The sequence below is a fragment of the Pistacia vera genome, unplaced genomic scaffold (genome assembly GCF_008641045.1).
Source record: "Pistacia vera cultivar Batoury unplaced genomic scaffold, PisVer_v2 Contig433, whole genome shotgun sequence".
Classification (NCBI taxonomy): Eukaryota; Viridiplantae; Streptophyta; class Magnoliopsida; order Sapindales; family Anacardiaceae; genus Pistacia; species Pistacia vera.
Genome location: NW_022196261.1, coordinates 1,116,097 through 1,132,248, shown reverse-complemented (window position 1 = coordinate 1,132,248; position 16,152 = coordinate 1,116,097). Strand labels below are relative to the sequence as shown.

The 16,152-nt window shown below is 34.2% G+C and overlaps 1 protein-coding gene and 1 pseudogene across 2 annotated transcripts; both read right to left on the bottom strand.

Annotated features, from left to right (window-relative positions):
• Nucleotides 1–265: 265 nt before the first annotated feature.
• LOC116143846 (mucin-17-like) lies at nt 266–8,447 on the bottom strand. 2 transcript variants are annotated; one of them, XM_031429291.1, is made up of 13 exons: nt 8,382–8,447; nt 7,621–7,700; nt 6,666–6,731; nt 6,126–6,176; nt 5,826–5,977; nt 4,592–4,682; nt 4,275–4,355; nt 2,987–3,064; nt 2,814–2,849; nt 2,677–2,720; nt 2,225–2,303; nt 1,637–1,724; nt 266–1,519 (listed from the first exon to the last, which is right to left on the bottom strand). In XM_031429291.1, exons 1-13 carry the CDS (start codon nt 8,443–8,445, stop codon nt 354–356), a joined length of 2,076 nt encoding a protein of 691 aa, XP_031285151.1. In that variant the 5' UTR covers nt 8,446–8,447; the 3' UTR covers nt 266–353. The 2 variants fall into 2 exon arrangements, with proteins under 2 accessions (XP_031285151.1, XP_031285152.1); XM_031429292.1 differs by lacking the exon at nt 8,382–8,447 and adding an exon at nt 7,129–7,211 and having other exon boundaries at nt 7,621–7,705.
• Nucleotides 8,448–8,878: 431 nt separating this feature from the next.
• LOC116143882 lies at nt 8,879–13,823 on the bottom strand (annotated as a pseudogene).
• Between the last annotated feature and the right edge of the window lie 2,329 nt (nt 13,824–16,152).

Here is a 16,152-nt window from a genome sequence, read left to right as displayed (position 1 = left end):
CCTTAAACATTGGGGTTGTTTAGTAATTTTACTTTTTGACGGGAAGTTGGAAAATTCGTTTGCACGCTTTTGTCTGTAATACAAATTGATATAACAAGAACTTAGAATACAAATTCTTGAAGTTGTTGAATTAGTATTTGAAAATAATCAACTTCGACATAAAAAAAAAAATAATAATAAAAAAATTTAGGTTTTACATCATTACATGACTAAAATTGAGGATAAAATTGATACTAGAATAAGGAAGAAGAGATCTTAAAAATCTAAAGTTACATATATATTTGGCATTGAGATTATTTTCTTTATCTACAAAGAGTCTAAACTGAAAAACAAATAAAGCATTGGCTCTTATCTTATATCCTCTGCGATGTAGGCAAAGTCATCGACGATCCTTGGCTGGGAAAATCATCCATTGAAAGTATTGGGTTTTGAGTATACATCCTCTGTGATGTCGATGGTGCACTTGCAGGCATATATAACCTCTCAGATGTTGGTGGCATACCCGTGTTTCTCTGAACAAGTGAAGGTATATACATCCTCTCGGAAGTAGGAGACATGATGTCAGCTTGTTGAGAAGCTGGCACCATGTCATTCCTTGGAGTCGGTCCAGACATGTATAACCTCTCTGTATTCGAATGTAAATTTATATCAGCCCTCAGGGACGTAGAACCTATATGGTCATTCCTGTGGGACGTGCAAGGAATGTATATCCTCTCAGTAGCAGGAAACATGGTGGTATCAGATCTTTGAAATGATTGACCCATATTGTCGTTCAAGTGAGAATTTGAAAGCATGTATATCCTCTCCGAAGTTTGATTTAAGGTCACATCAGTCTGATGAGAAGTTGGAGCCATACTGTTATTCCTGCATGCTAATGGACCTATATTGTCATTCTTATGAGATGTAAGGACGTATGCCCCATCACAAGAAGTTGATGCTGTGTTGCCGTTTCTCTGAGATGTAGGCATATATATTCTCTCAGAAGGTGGAGGAACAGCATCTGACCTGTTTGATGTTAGAGCTGGAGATTCATTCCAGTGAGATATTTTGGGCATATAAATCCTCTCAGACGTTTGTGGCGTAGACAGTGACACTCTTTTGCTTGACAAATCCCTCTCTGTTGCTGGAGGCACAGCCAGTGATGTCCCCCGATTTGCCAATTCCATATCAGCTGGAGACATGAGCACGGATGCTCCCCGGCTTGACATATCCCCATTAGCCGCAGGAGATAGAGATGATACTCCAGGGTCAGATAAATCCCTCTCTGTTGCCAGAGGGATGGGCAGCAACATTTCTTGGGTTGGTGAATCTCTGTCTGATGATGTGGACATGGATGGTGACACTCTTTGGCTAGGTGAGTCTCTCTCAGATGATGGACGCAACACTGATGAAAAACCTTGGCTTCTTATATCTGTATCAGATAACGGAGGCATAGTTAGTTGCACCCCTATTCTTGGGAAATCCCTCCACTGTTGAGCCACCATTTTGATCTGGGTGTAAAACTGAACGCCTGCCTTTCCTGCAAATCATAAAGAGAGAGAGTGAGGAAACTAGAGCTACACTTTAGAAAGCTTGACACTCCCCAATCATGATCCAAAGGGAGGAAAAGATGGAGAGGAATACAAGGTAACTATACCAGAAAAATTAAAGTCACTGGCAAAAGATTCTTTTTGTTCATTAGAGGAGAAAGGCAATGGAAATGGAACAGGAACATTGATCCCAACCTGAATCAAACCAAGTCATGTCAGAAATTTAAATATATCCATAATCAGAGTGGGCTCAAACATGAGTAAGGCTACCATGAATTTATCTCCTTTGTTCACAAGTTCTCCCACCATTCCATCACTATAGGGCAGGAAACTGATCACAGCCCACAAACTAATATAATTCCATATGCACATAAATTTTTGTGAAAGTCAAGCATGCTCAAACCCAAGCCATTTCATGAGACACAAGATTAAATTTTACCAGTCTCTATCTTTGACCAAACTGGTACTCTTCCCTAAATAAAAATTTGAGCAGTAGAGAGTATTTCGACTTCAATTTTTAAACATCTAGCCAACAGATTGAACTTATATTCATAGAGGGTGTTGTCAGATGATTTGTGTCCTGAATGGACCAGCAAGGAGATAAGATCTTGAGGATGACAAGAAAGATGCCTATAGCACACTCTTCCCAAAGAAATACTGAACTTCAACAAGTTAATTGTAAAGGATGAGCTTACCAACCCAGCTTCAATTTCATTCTGGAATTTCCTTGCAGCAAAGCCGGACGCTGTGAATATGGATGTTCCATTCACAAACCTACCTCATTATAAATAAAAACAAGGAGAAATTAATGGGCAATGCACAACTCTACATGTTACTGAAAGAAAATGTGCCAACAATAAAATTTCAATTGTGCCTAAATTTTACAGACAACTTGTTTCCAGGAGTAGAATAATTCCAGCATTTATGGAAGTAGTATCATTACTATTATTTATAAGAATTATGTTAAAAAGCTAACTGGGAAAAATAATACATTACAGGAGAACTGGGGAGCTAGGAAAACATCATTTAAGAAAGCAAACCAACCTGCACTAATCATGCCACCTTAGGAATTTGAAAAATGATTATGCTGAAACACATATTCAGAAAGCCATCTTAAAATTAAGAGGGTAAAAGTTAAAACAAGTACCTGTTTCTGTTTACTATGAGTATGGCATCTTCTAGAGTTTCGACCTGTTTATTGTCACACGAGAGGAGCTGTGTTAACTAATCTCCAATAAATACCACAGAGCTCTTCATACAAATGCAAGACTAATCAAACAATACCTGCATACAAAGTAGAACCGGTCCAAATATTTCTTCCTGCTCAACACAAGATACAGTGCGGTCAAGAATATGCCAAGGTCTTTGGTTCAACTCTTCTTCCACTGAGAATCATAATTACCCAAGTCCATTTATTCTGAAAAGTACAAAGAATTAAAAGAATGAAAAAACAGTACCTTGTAACACTCCATGTTGGGTGTAACATCATGTAAGATAGTTGGACCAACAAAATTTCCATTCTCATATCCTGGAACCTGAGAATTTGATAGTTTGGAATCAATCATCAAAAGTTTCTAAGCCAATGGAAATAGTAAAAGAAAATTAATTAAAGACCACAACTTCTCCAAACATTACATATCCAAAAGAAAATAACAGCAAAAGACAACAGTGATATATTAGAAAAAGGGAAAGCATAAATTCAAAAAGCTATAACAGCAAAAACTTACCAAGTAACCCCAAACACTTCATTTCATTTTCTTACTGATAAATCCCTTTTATTCTCCAGAAGAAACGAAATTTCAGGCCCAGCTCTAACAATCATTTCCTTTGAAATCTTTCTTTTCCTACGATCCGCAAACCCCTAACATTCCAGATTAATAAATTTATTGATAATTCAGTAAAACCCTACATCTATGATTTGTTTCATGAACCCACCTTATCCTATCATATACTATTAATGTTAAATTCATTCTTTCGCTATGATAGCATGTGTGAAGCTATCTCACATTGCCTAACACTTGGGTTTGACATAATTTTATATACATATGCTCTTCTACCAAATACTAAAGTTTTTAGGTTGGTTTCTCTATCATGGAATCAAGCCTATCTACGTTAAGCCCATCTTGTAGATCCATTTTGGTGTCAAGTTGTATCATTTCTACATTTGCCTACTTTGATAAGGCTATATCCTCAGAACTTTCAAAAGACCATCCATTTATGTCTCAAGTTATATCATTTCTCTATTTCCCTGTTTTGATTAGGCCTTATGACAGAGCACTTCTAAAAAGACCACCTTTCTACAAGAACATTCATGAACAGCCAACCATAAGCTTCTTTGAGATTTTGAGATTTTAAGGGTGTGAGAGAATTTCACATTTATCAAATCTTTGTTTAATATAACTTCATGTACCTATTCGGCTTTTTCACCTAATACGAATAATTTAAGCTTTTGGGTGGTATCTATGCTCTGTAAGAAACAACCAAGGAAGTCATACCATCATCCTTCTTCCATTTGGCCATGGATATGTTAACAAAATTTACATGCAAAGCCCATGAATTTTGGTTGTACATGGAAGTCCGAACACAAGAAAATATGAACAAGAATAGGACATATTTCTCTTATTCTATAAAGCAGATTTAACCCTAAGAATGGATGGCAAGCAGAAAAAAGAACAGTAATCACATAAATAATGATAGAACAAAATAAGATATTGTTCTGCTAAAGGAAATTAAATAATTACACACCACAATATTTCTCCCATCAAGAAGAAGTCTAGCGCCACTGTCAACAGCACTCTGAACTAATCTGCTTATACGATCCTTTACCTGAGAATTCAGAAAACACATTAGGAATTATGAGGAAAGAGAAATTTTATAGTCAACAGAATCCTACATACTTACATGCATACATGCATACATAAAAGTACTTGCAAAATGCAAAAGCAATCCAGCAGTAAAAGTGTGTTCTCACCTCCACAGGAAACAAAAAGTAACAAATAACAAAGATCATCCCTAATGATCACATAAAAATTTTCATAAAGTTTTGGAGGCATGTTTTTCACCTCTTTGCTAATAACTGGACCGAGGTCGGCAGTTGGATCTGTTCCAGTATTCACTCTAACTGTTTTGGCAAGCTCCACAAGTTCATCTTCCCTAAAAACAGAATGTTTCATGTGTGAACCAATCAAGTAATTTCCAAAAAGCACCAACCATCACTTTCAACAGAGTAGTAGGAAGTCACAATATGGAAGGTAATAGGCACCATAAAAGATGATAATTTAATGCCAGAATAAATAATATGAAGCAAATTTATTTACTCAAATAAATAGATGAGAAGAAGATTAGTAGTCGAACTCTTGAAGCTTTTATTTAAATTTTCTGTAATATTTACTTCTTCAGGTTTTTTTAAGGTATTTTGACAATAATCCAAATTTTTACATGCTTGGATTAATTTTAGGTGATTTCAATGTACTTCTAGAGATAATACACCCAAAGGTAAATGAAGTTCAAAAACATCTTGTTATAATTATTTAAAGGGCTTTAAAATATCTCTCTCCATTTTCCTCTCTTTTCTCTTGCTGCTTTCCCTATTCATTCTATCTGAAATAATGTCTTGAGCACAAACTCCGACATCTTTTCCAAAAACTTTTCCCTAAATTCAATAAAGAAGCCAACAAACATCAGACCCATGACTTCAGATAAGCTGCTTGGCTAGCTTTAAGATTATTAAGTGAATTACAAATAAGTAGAGATTCCATGGAATTCCTTAAATTCAATAAAGAAGCTATAATTTCAGAGCCAGAAAGGGAGTCTCTTGGGAACAATTTAACTAAGCTACAATGAAAATCAAATTTTTATCACTGTTTTGACCATAAAAAAGATTATTTGATTTTCTTCACAATCCATCCTTTCATCCCTTTTTTATACGCATGTCTCATCAACAAGTTTCAATTCTTTCTAAGAGGCCACGTATATCAAAGTGAGACAATCCCAAGTGACCAAAATTGAAGACTTAACTAAGTTGAGGTGTCTTCAATGAAGATCCAGTGTAAATATGCATGTCTCATCAACAAGTTTCAGTTTTTTCTAACAGGCTACATATATCAAAGTGAGACATTCCCAAGCGACCAAAATTGAAGACTTAACTAAGTTGAGATGTCTTCAATGAAGATCCAGTGTAAATTACAAACTGTATCTAAAGGTTATATGAGATACCAGACTCAAAACCTTTTTAGGGTTTAGCAGCTATTGGTATTTGTAAAAATGCCTGTCAAAATGCTAAGAGAATCATAATACCATTGCATCGATCCTCCAACAAAAATAGCTGTAGTGAGAGCCATACATCTCTGTCCTGAAGCACCAAAGCCAGAAGCAACCAAAGCATTCAAAGTAGCGTCTATGCTTGCATCAGGCATGATGACTGCATAATTTTTGCCTCCTACATGGGACTAAGAAGTGAAAACAAGAATCAGAGAACAAAGGAATTCATGCAGATCTAAAATATCCAACCAAGACTAGCTAAGCAAGCAGGAACACTTTGAGATAGAAAGAATGGAAGACAAGAGAGATATATAAAAGCAAATGAAGAGTATTCACCTGTACACGTTTCCCCCTAGAAGCTGCTCTGCCATATAATTGTGTGCCAAACTAAAAATTGATAGGAAAAAGGGAAAAAGAAAAAGTCAAGTATCAGGTAATTAATGCCTAGCATAATCTATAAGTCCAAATTAAACATATGACATCATATAGTAAGACCAGATCAAGGAGTTCAATAGCACAATTTTCCATTGCAATCTGTTTGATCAAATTTGCTTTTACAATTTCAGTTAGTTTTTACATGAATAGAGCATCTCTTTTGCATAACCAATATCTTATGCTTCGCAGACAGCACGGAGAATTTTAAGCATACAGCCAACAGAAAAGGAAATGGAAAGAGTAATTAAGTTATTTAGTTTGAAGGGAATTGCATTGAATTCACTTGAAGAAAACCAAATAGTGGCACAAAGATCTTCATCAAAATATCCCAATAAGACTATAATGAGTTTGTTTCTGCATGCATCTCACTTAAAACCATATCTTTATGTGCTGCATTAATCCTATGAATACAGAAGGACCAGAAAGTGACAATTAACTTACTGTGCTTGATCCAACAAATGATAAAGCCTTTATATCATCATCATCACAAATATAATTGACGATATCCTGCTCAAATTTATTTCCAAATAAGAATGTGTCAGTGATAAATTAAGTACCAAACAATGCAGAACATTATACTGTAAGAAAAAAATGGTGTCGCACAACCAAAAGAGAAAGGGAGGGTGGATTTAGAATTCAGGGAGGAAAGTAGAAGTAGAATAGTGGGCATCCCCTAACCCAGTTCTTCTAGCAAAGCCCCAGAACCAAGCCGGAATGGGTCGGTGGTGTCTGTTGGTATACACAATGTAATATTTCCAAGCCACACTGACCATATTATGATATTATAATGCATACAATGCACTATACTCAATGCTTAGACTACGTTTCCACACATGGCCAATCACAAGTAGAAGAAAGGAAGATGCTGCACAGCAAGAAAACAGGGAAGAAAAAACATTCTTACAGAAAGGTCCAAATTCCTCCAAGTTTTGTTTCTAATAGAAGCACACAACTGAAGAACTCACTCATTCAAACAAATGAGAGTTTCTGCACATAATTTACAGGAATATTTTAGGAAAAAAAAAAGCACTCTTTGAATTTTGTTGCTTAAAAAACAATTAATCTCGCATCAGAAACATCAGAGCATATGTATTTTCTCCCACACAGAAAAATGCTTTGGAGCTGTGAGTATTAATATAAGGATTTTTTAATTGCTTGAGGTTCAAACAAAATTAACTCTGACTAGAAATAGGTTTAAATCAGGGGCTACATGCTTAACAAGCAACCACTGTCTCCATTGGAGATCTTTGTTTGCCATCTTCTCTTTGTTATTTGTACTCTACGCACTATATTTAATAATAACTGTAAAGTGCATATAACCAAAATTGAAACACTCTTAAGCATTATTACTATCATATAGCAACAAAAAGAAGGGCTCCAGAGAAGTAGATGATACATTTGTGCCATGAACAACATTCAAGACACCATCTGGCAAACCAGCCTCTGTTGCTAATGCCGCAAGCATCATTGAAGCTCCTAGAGGGAAAGCATGATATAACGTTAACGATGTTGATGTAACAGAAATTCCCATAAGAAAAATTTGTTGATGAAATAAAGCAAGACAAATGCATAAAGTAACCATTCAAAATTCACAGGTAATCATAACCAGAAAGGCATAGCAAACTCTTCTAAGTTTCCATTTTACTTAGCCCATGCAACATTTTGCTGAATCAAAAACTTTGCCACCTAATATTACAATTTAGCTTTGGTCCACTGATGCAACTCAATGAAATTCTTGTTAACCATATTTTATTCATCGGTGAAATGTCTTCATACTTCAAAATTTAATTAAAAAGAGGATGCAGCTTTGGAAGATCTCCTTCGGTAAGGATTCTGCCCAAGAATCCTTAGTTTAATTGGTCCATAAAACAAGTCAATAAGCCATCTCCTGCACTTAGTGGTCATAATTTAACCATGTTAAAACCAAACTTTGAATGAAACAAAATATCCTGCACAATAAACTAAATCCATGCATATATCAGTCAACAAGTTATTACTACCAGCTAGCTAATTCACACTATGCAGCCATGAAAATCCCAGTTGCAGAGTTATTGTACTGTTCAACTGATAAAGGTCAATACATCTTAACATTTCCACTTGGTTTATAAAAGCATCAAACCAAGAATATATCACTATATCACTATGCCAAAGGGGTACCTGGATTCTTTTCAGAGGGCTTAAGAACAAATGTATTGCCACATGTAATTGCAATTGGAAACATCTGCCAAGATAATACAAAAACTATTAAAACAGAAGTCTTATTTTTTCCTTCATAAGTTATGAGAAGAAACTGAAACCTTCTCAACTATAAAACAAAACATCGCAACTCATTTGCTCCAAATTTCTACTCAATGAAAAAGCATAGTACAGCTTAAAAACTATGATTGGACCATTTCTCATAAACTTAAATTTTTGGGATAAGTAGTTGCTCAACATGGTTTTAGAGCCCATTTGATCAAGAGGTCTTGTGTCGAAATCCCTCAATGATATTAACTAATTCATAACCCATAATAAAACAGGCTTGTGTATGCATCCACATAAGAAGTCCATTGACTAAAATTTTCATGTAAGGGTTGTCTTAGAGTTATTGTTGGACCTTTCTTATATGCTTTAGCTTTTTGGATAAATTGTTTCCCAATAAAACATAATGAGTTTCAAAACTTGCAACCAAAATCCTGACCAAAACATCTTCAGTTATTAAGAGGTAAAAGCACTAAAAAACAAACCAGGAAGCAACACAAACATACCCACAAGGGAATCATTGCCGAAAAGTTGAAGGGACATATCCCAGCACAAACACCAAGAGGTTCTCTAATGCAGTATGTATCAATGCCATTAGACGCATTAGGAACAAACTCCCCCATTTGAAGAGTTGTCATTGCACAAGCATGCTCAACCACCTCTGCAACCAAAATGAGAAAGCAAGGAAATTAATCTAGATAAAATGAGGATCAGACTATTATCAATCAACTCAGCTGATGGACAATAAGAACCATACGTAAACAGTACCTAAACCACATAACACATCAGCACGGGCACTCTTTAAAGTCTTGCCCTGCTCTAAGGTAATATTCATGGCAAGCTTGTCCTGAAATTTTTTGTCACATAAAAAATGAAACTCAAGAAAAAATTAAGATAGAAACAGGTAATTAGAAGGAAAACTTCTGCTGCACTTACAATGTCTCTGTGGATGAGCTCTTGGAGCTTGAACATGATGTGTTGACGAGTAGTAACGGGTGTGTTTTTCCATGATGTTAAAGCTTGCTTAGCTGCATTCACTGCATCTTTAAACTCCTCATATGTAGTAAAAGGAACTTCAGAAACAACCTCTTGAGTTGCCTAAACAAAACGAGTAGGTCCTATTAACAAATTTAAAAAAACAATGATATAACGATTCCCTAAAAAAAATGCAACCATATTCACTTTATACACTTACAGGATTTATTACATCCATGCTTGCACATCCTTGCGAATACACGGATTTCCCTCCAATAAAATTAGGAACCTTCAACTACATTAATTTTAATTTAAGTTATAATCTTCAAAACTTTATCAAAGAGAGACAAAAACAAACAAATACCAGACAGGAAGAGAGAGAAACTAATAACAATAATGAAAAAAAAAAATCTGTATGAAGAAAAAGTTGATTTCAGGAAAAAATACACTTATTGACATCATTTCTTTTTTCTCATTCTATATCAACAGTTACCAGATTGCGGTCTTGCTTTAATGACTCCCCAGAGGAAGTAGTGCTTGTGTTCACAGGAAAAGATCTATTAGGTCTCCAGGACTTGAAACTATTCTCTGCACAACATACATTATTTTACTCATGAAAAGTATTGTTGAGAAGTAATGGAGTCAACACCCTTATTTTCAAGAGCAATTCCTCACTGAGAGCATATAAGATACATCGATTAATAAATGTTTGCCTCAACAAGTGAAAAAGTAACAAAGCTGACACCCTTATTTTCAAGATCTTTTCTCCCACTGAGAACATAGAAGATGCATAGACTAATAAATGTTTTCAGCCTGACCGAGTGAAAAATCTCAAACTGAACATTTTTAATGAAACTCAACTCTTATGCACATGCAAGTTTATTACTCAAAGTCCAGTATATCACAGTGCAACTTACTAGAAAAACTCTTCTTAATAAAGATTAGCATAAATCTAAATTGCCAATACAACAAATTGGACCCTAGAGAAGAGAACTGGAAGCATATGAACTTCAGACCAAATAAGTACGCCCCACTAGTTTGGTCCATCTGAGCATTTTAACTCCATCTTATAAATAAATTGAAAAAAACAAAAGGGCATTTCTTCTATTATTTGGAATGCCAAGAAAAGATCCGGGTAATTCTAAAATTATTGCCAATTAACTGCCATGCAATCCATATGAATTCCCTACAGTGACAATGCACCACCCATCTTAGCCAACACATGACTATTTCATCTCAAAAAGCTTGGGTTGGGGTCAGACCTGATATATTTCCTTGACGAATTTTAGCTTTCAGGTTGTACAAATGTCTTGGTGGTACTGCAGCCTGGATTGCTTTGCTTGAGAGCCTTCAGCACTTGACGCGGTTTTATACCAGCTTCAGTCATTACTTTGATTTGCTTCACCTCTTCCTCAGAAAAACGGCGACTATAAGGATGCTCTGACATGTCTTTTAAAGGATCATGGTTGTGGTCTCCATTTTTTATGGTGAGCACCCATTCATCTTCCTTTCTACCTATGCTTTCAAAAGGGCAGTTTATAAGCCGGAGCATGCTTTCCTTTTGCGTTTACTTTCATCAATTTTACGCCTATTACGATAGACACCTCCTCTGTCACAACCAAGAATTACTCTCCTATCCTTCCTAGACTTTTTATGGTCACTACATATCCTTGATTAGCACCAAAGTCACGAACATGCTTGATGAGATCTTCTCGATCTTGAAAGTTGCAGGTGGAGGAGGAAGCATCTTTTTCTGTTCTGTAAGCTCTGTCTGAACTTGAGTTCCCATTACTGAAAGCAAAAAGATTACCAAAATGAAGCTATGGTATAGTTTAAAAAATAAGTTTGTATCGGACACAAAAAAAAAAAAAAAAAAAAAAAAAAAGTATCAAACACTTACATCCTAATTTACACTGAAGCTTAATTATTTGATTTTATTGTATTGTATACTTATTTTTTTAAATAATATAGCACTCATGTCTTGCTAGAAAAGATTCCAACACCCTAATCATTTTGTGTATCATAAATGACTTTAAACATCACTCCACATGCATGATTGAAGATATTTGCTAAGCAGAAAGGGGGAGGGCAGCCTAGACAACCATGAAAATCCAATCCTTAGCTTTCAAGTGTGTTTAATATATGGCAAGTACTGTATGCATATTTAGTAGAGTTTTAATGTGTAAAGCCCTATCTTCGACTCCCCATTTCTTTCCATTAAGCTCCTATATCTGATTCCCCATGAAAATCATGTCCACTACCTAAGCTTATCTTTGTAGGCCACTTGTCACTTGAAATAAAATTTCCAACAGAAACTCTACAATCAAAAGGGAGAAAGAAGCAAACTCCATTTATATGAGAGACATTCGATTAGATCAAAGGAATTTTTTTTTTTTTTTTTTTTTTTTTTTTTTTTTTTTTTTTTTTTTGTGAAGAAGAGTTTCACCTTAACCAATGAAACCATATGAGCACCTCTCTATAACAGCAATCATCCCTTCAAAGTTTCCACAACAGTAGGACCCACGTCTAATGGAGATCATAACAACCTCAATATAGGACACCCTAGTGTTTCGACATGGAACCAAACCTCCTAATTCCTGCATAAACTATTTTTTTTTTTTTTTTTTTACCATGACCAATTAACCATCATCTGAGAATTATTTTTAATTGAATGAAATAACACCACTATATCTTTTAAAATTTTAAGTTCCGGCAAATTTTTTTACATAATCTTATCATATTGTTCAGTAATATGAGAACTCTATCTTTTTGGTCCAAGTTTCTCTTTAATTCCTCATTGAGCACTAAGTTGACCAAAGAACCATGATACTGTGAAGTTCATAGTCTAAACAGCTAGGTTTTCCCTTGTTGATCTTCAAAATTTTTTTCACACAAAGACTTTCCTTAAAGCTATTCACACACGTGAATGTTTTCCAAGATAGTCGATTTTGAACTTTCCACTTAGGTTTCCAATGATGTCTTAATGAACCTCTTGTGCACAAAACTTGCCAAGACATCATCATAATCATTTTTAGATAGTTTCTTAAAGCTCTATTGTACATCACATACATATTCCATGATTCTGCTTTTGAAAAAATTCCACTTAGGTTTGTAATGAATCCATATGTATTCAGGTTCCTTCTTTTGTCAAAATATACCTTCCATGAAACATAGCATCAGAACAGTTTTTTTTCTTTTTCAGCAGACAAACTCAGAATCTGTGAAAATATTCTAACATGTTCTATGCTAAAACTCAAATTCGAAAGAACTTTCACAATCCGTTTAGCAGAATTAATAAGAAATAAAAAAGATCTTCCAACATCAGATACTCACACCATTACCAACTAACAACACCAAGCACAATGCTTAAAAGCCAATGTTATTAAATTCTTCATCGGCCCAAAAAGAAATGAACTCATCAAATCAATTACAGCCAAATGATTAAATGTTTATTTTATCCAAAGATGAGTGACATGTCCCAACAAATAGTACAAGATGTGCAAACAGCAATTCCCCAAAGGATTAAACACAAGGACAAATATATGCTTGACACCACTCAGTTTAGGCAAACACTTATGCAAACACACATTAAATATTTCCACGAATCCATCTCAAATATAAAAGCGAAATATCTTTCTCTTCTAAATTCTAATGTCTCATCAACAGGGCATCTCAAATGCACTGCAAATGCAGTAAGTTTCACAATTCATACTTAACTGTCAATGTTCCTTCAAAACCAATAAAATTTCAAAATTTTAAGCTCTTCAAGAGCACAGGAAATCAATTTTAGCGAAATGGGCATAAGAAACCACCAGAATAGTAACAAACTGAAAACCTAATTAAAAAAACCTAGTAAAAAGAATTATTTCCAAAATCAGAATTCAATTTGCAACAGAAAAAGATTAGCAATGTAAATGCAAAAGATTTTACCTGATCATATCACGGTAAAGTGAAAACAACAATTAGAGGCCCAAAGTTTTAGGCTTACATGACCTGAAAACAAACAAGAAATTGAAGTGAAAACATCAAAAATTTGTAGGTAAATCGATGAGAATCAAATATAATGAAAGGTAACAATTAAAAAAGAAAAAAAAAATTGCATGGATAAAGCCAACTAATACATACCGAAAAGGGTGAAACTACAATAATTTTAATGGTGAGAAATAATTAAATTAAAAGAAAATGAATTTGCAAAGTAAATGAGTTGCCTTGTATAAAAATGGTAAACTGAGAAAGTGAGGGAAATTTGAAGGTTTCGGCAATCCAAGGAAAGGATCGGGACGCCCACTCGTTTTTTATTTACCGGGACGCCTCACTCTTCCCGACTTCCACTTTCACTTTCAGACCACGCACTTCTGTGCGTGTGCGCTTTCATTAACCCACGTAAGTTAACAGTGTCTTGCCGGCTGCCATTCTTTCGTCATTATTATTAGGGATAATTGTAGAAAAAATCTAATTACACATAACCCCTCCGTTAATTTTGAACGTTGACTTTAACCATTAATAAGGTATTTTTTATATTTAATAAGAGTAATAATAAACCTATTAAGGGTATTTTTGATATTTAAATATACTTTCCACAAAACCATACAAATATTTTTCTTTTTTCTTTTTCCTCCTCCCATTTTTCTGTGTCCGTTTCCCTCGTCTCATTCTTTTCTTCTTCTTTCTTCTCCTTCCTCTCTCATTTTCTTTCTCCTTCTTTCTTCTCCTTCCTCTCTCTTTTCTTTCTTTTTCTCTTTCTCTTCCTTTTTCCTCCTCCCTATTCACTCACCGGAATCCGGCCCAGCAGTGCCCAGATCGGGCGGCCACGATCTGGCCGCCGCTACTCCAGGTCGGGTGGCCAGATCGAGCGGGCATTGAACACCAACCACAATTATTTTATTTTTTCAGTTTTTGGATTAAATATATTTGATCTATTAGGAGTTTGGGTTATTAACTTTTTAAAGTTTGAATGTTGATAATTTTCTATTGGATTGAGTTTTTTGGGGAAAAAAAAAATGTGATGGAGTGTTGGGATTGTTTGATTGGATTGAACTTTGGAAAAAAAAAAAATTGTGATAGATTGTTGGGATTGTGCGATTGGATTGAGTTTTGGAAAAAAAAAATTGTGATGGGTTGGGATTTTGTTTGATTGGGTTGAGTTTTGGAAAAAAAAGTTGTGATGGATTGTTGAGATTATTTAATTTGATTAAGTTTTGGAAAAAAAAAAATGTGATGGATTTTTGGCATTTTGTTTGATTGGATTGAGTTTTGCAAAGAAATTGTGATGGATTGTTGTGAATTTAATGTTTGATAATTCTTTGATTGAATTGGTTTAAGAAAAAATTTGAGATGTATTGTTGGGTTTGTTTGGTGATGAAGTTTATGTTTGGATGGAAAGAAAATTTAAAAGAATAAATTAAAAAGAATATTTTGGGTTTAATAGGAAAAGTATATGGGGTGAAAAAGAAAATTTTATAAATATAACTTTATATCTTTAATTTAATTACTTTACAGCAATTTGTTATATTTTGGTTAAAGGGTAAAATAGTCACTTTAACAACTAACAGATTTTTTTAACCGTTATTGACGGAATGGGGGCTATGTGTATTTAGGTTTTTTCTCTGTGCTATCTGTAAAAAGGCAAACATACTAGGGTTCCGTTTGGTTCACAATTTTGTGTTTTTGGGAAAAGTTTTTTGAAAAAAGTTAAAAAAAAAGTTGAATTGGACGGGTATTACGATGTAGGATTTACAAATTATAAAATACCCCTATATTTGTTTTTTTACAAAACACCCCTTATAATAAAATATTAAAAGTTAACAAAAACACCCCCAATCCACCCTCAAATACGGACAGCCGGCCACCACCGCCGGAGGGTGGCTGGAGTCGCCGTAACAAAAACATTAAAAATATTTAGGGGTATTTAATTGAATTAACAAATTTAGGGGGTTTAAAAAATGTTGAATAAAGTTGAATAATATTGTGAGTTTTTGGGTATTTTACTGTTTAACTTTTTTGGGAATACTAAAAGTAGTATTCCCAAAATCCAACCAAACGAAGCCTAGGGTTTTATCAATTATCTCTTATTATTAAGGTTAATAATAATAATCTTTTAGATATAATTAAATAACAATAATGATTTTTTATAAATTAGAAAAATAATAAAAATTATCTTATTGTTAATTTTTTTATGTTAAAACAAACAGTATAAGAATAATTAAGTAGTTAAGTGAATTTAATATTGATATCTAGAGAAAAATATTTAATTATTATTTACTCAGAGATTTATAAAATTAAACTTTAAAAATCATAATGTCCTTAAATTTCAATCTCTTAAGAGTCAAGATATATTTAAATAAGCATAAGAAATAAATTTGAGTTTCAAGGGAGAGTGTGCAGACGGCCATGGGATGCGAGTGGCGCATTGTTGAAAATAGACCATTGATGCAAACCTCGTGCGTGAATGGCAGTTCTGGCATTTCGATGTTTATTGAGAAGAGTGTCCCCTTAATCAAAAGGGGAAGCGATATCCTGTTGTGTACTTATTTTTGGCTTGTTGTATTTAATGACGTGTCAGTAGTCTATAAGTGAAAATATCTTTCTGTTTCGCAAAATAATTTAGGGCGTGTTTTTTTTTTAATAACATTTTTGAAAAAATAAGAGTTTGGTAGTTATTACAAGATATGATTTGAAAATTAACAAAAATATTCCCCTAGGTTTGTTAATT

Coding starts and splice junctions, on each gene's coding strand:
- LOC116143846 (XM_031429291.1), bottom strand. CDS start 8,445: ATGTTTCCAATTGCAATTACATGTGGCAATACATTTGTTCTTAAGCCC. Junction 2,721..2,813: donor CGGTTCTACTTTGTATGCAG/GTATTGTTTGAT, acceptor GACAATAAACAG/GTCGAAACTCTAGAAGATGC. Junction 1,520..1,636: donor CAGTGACTTTAATTTTTCTG/GTATAGTTACCT, acceptor TATGATTTGCAG/GAAAGGCAGGCGTTCAGTTT.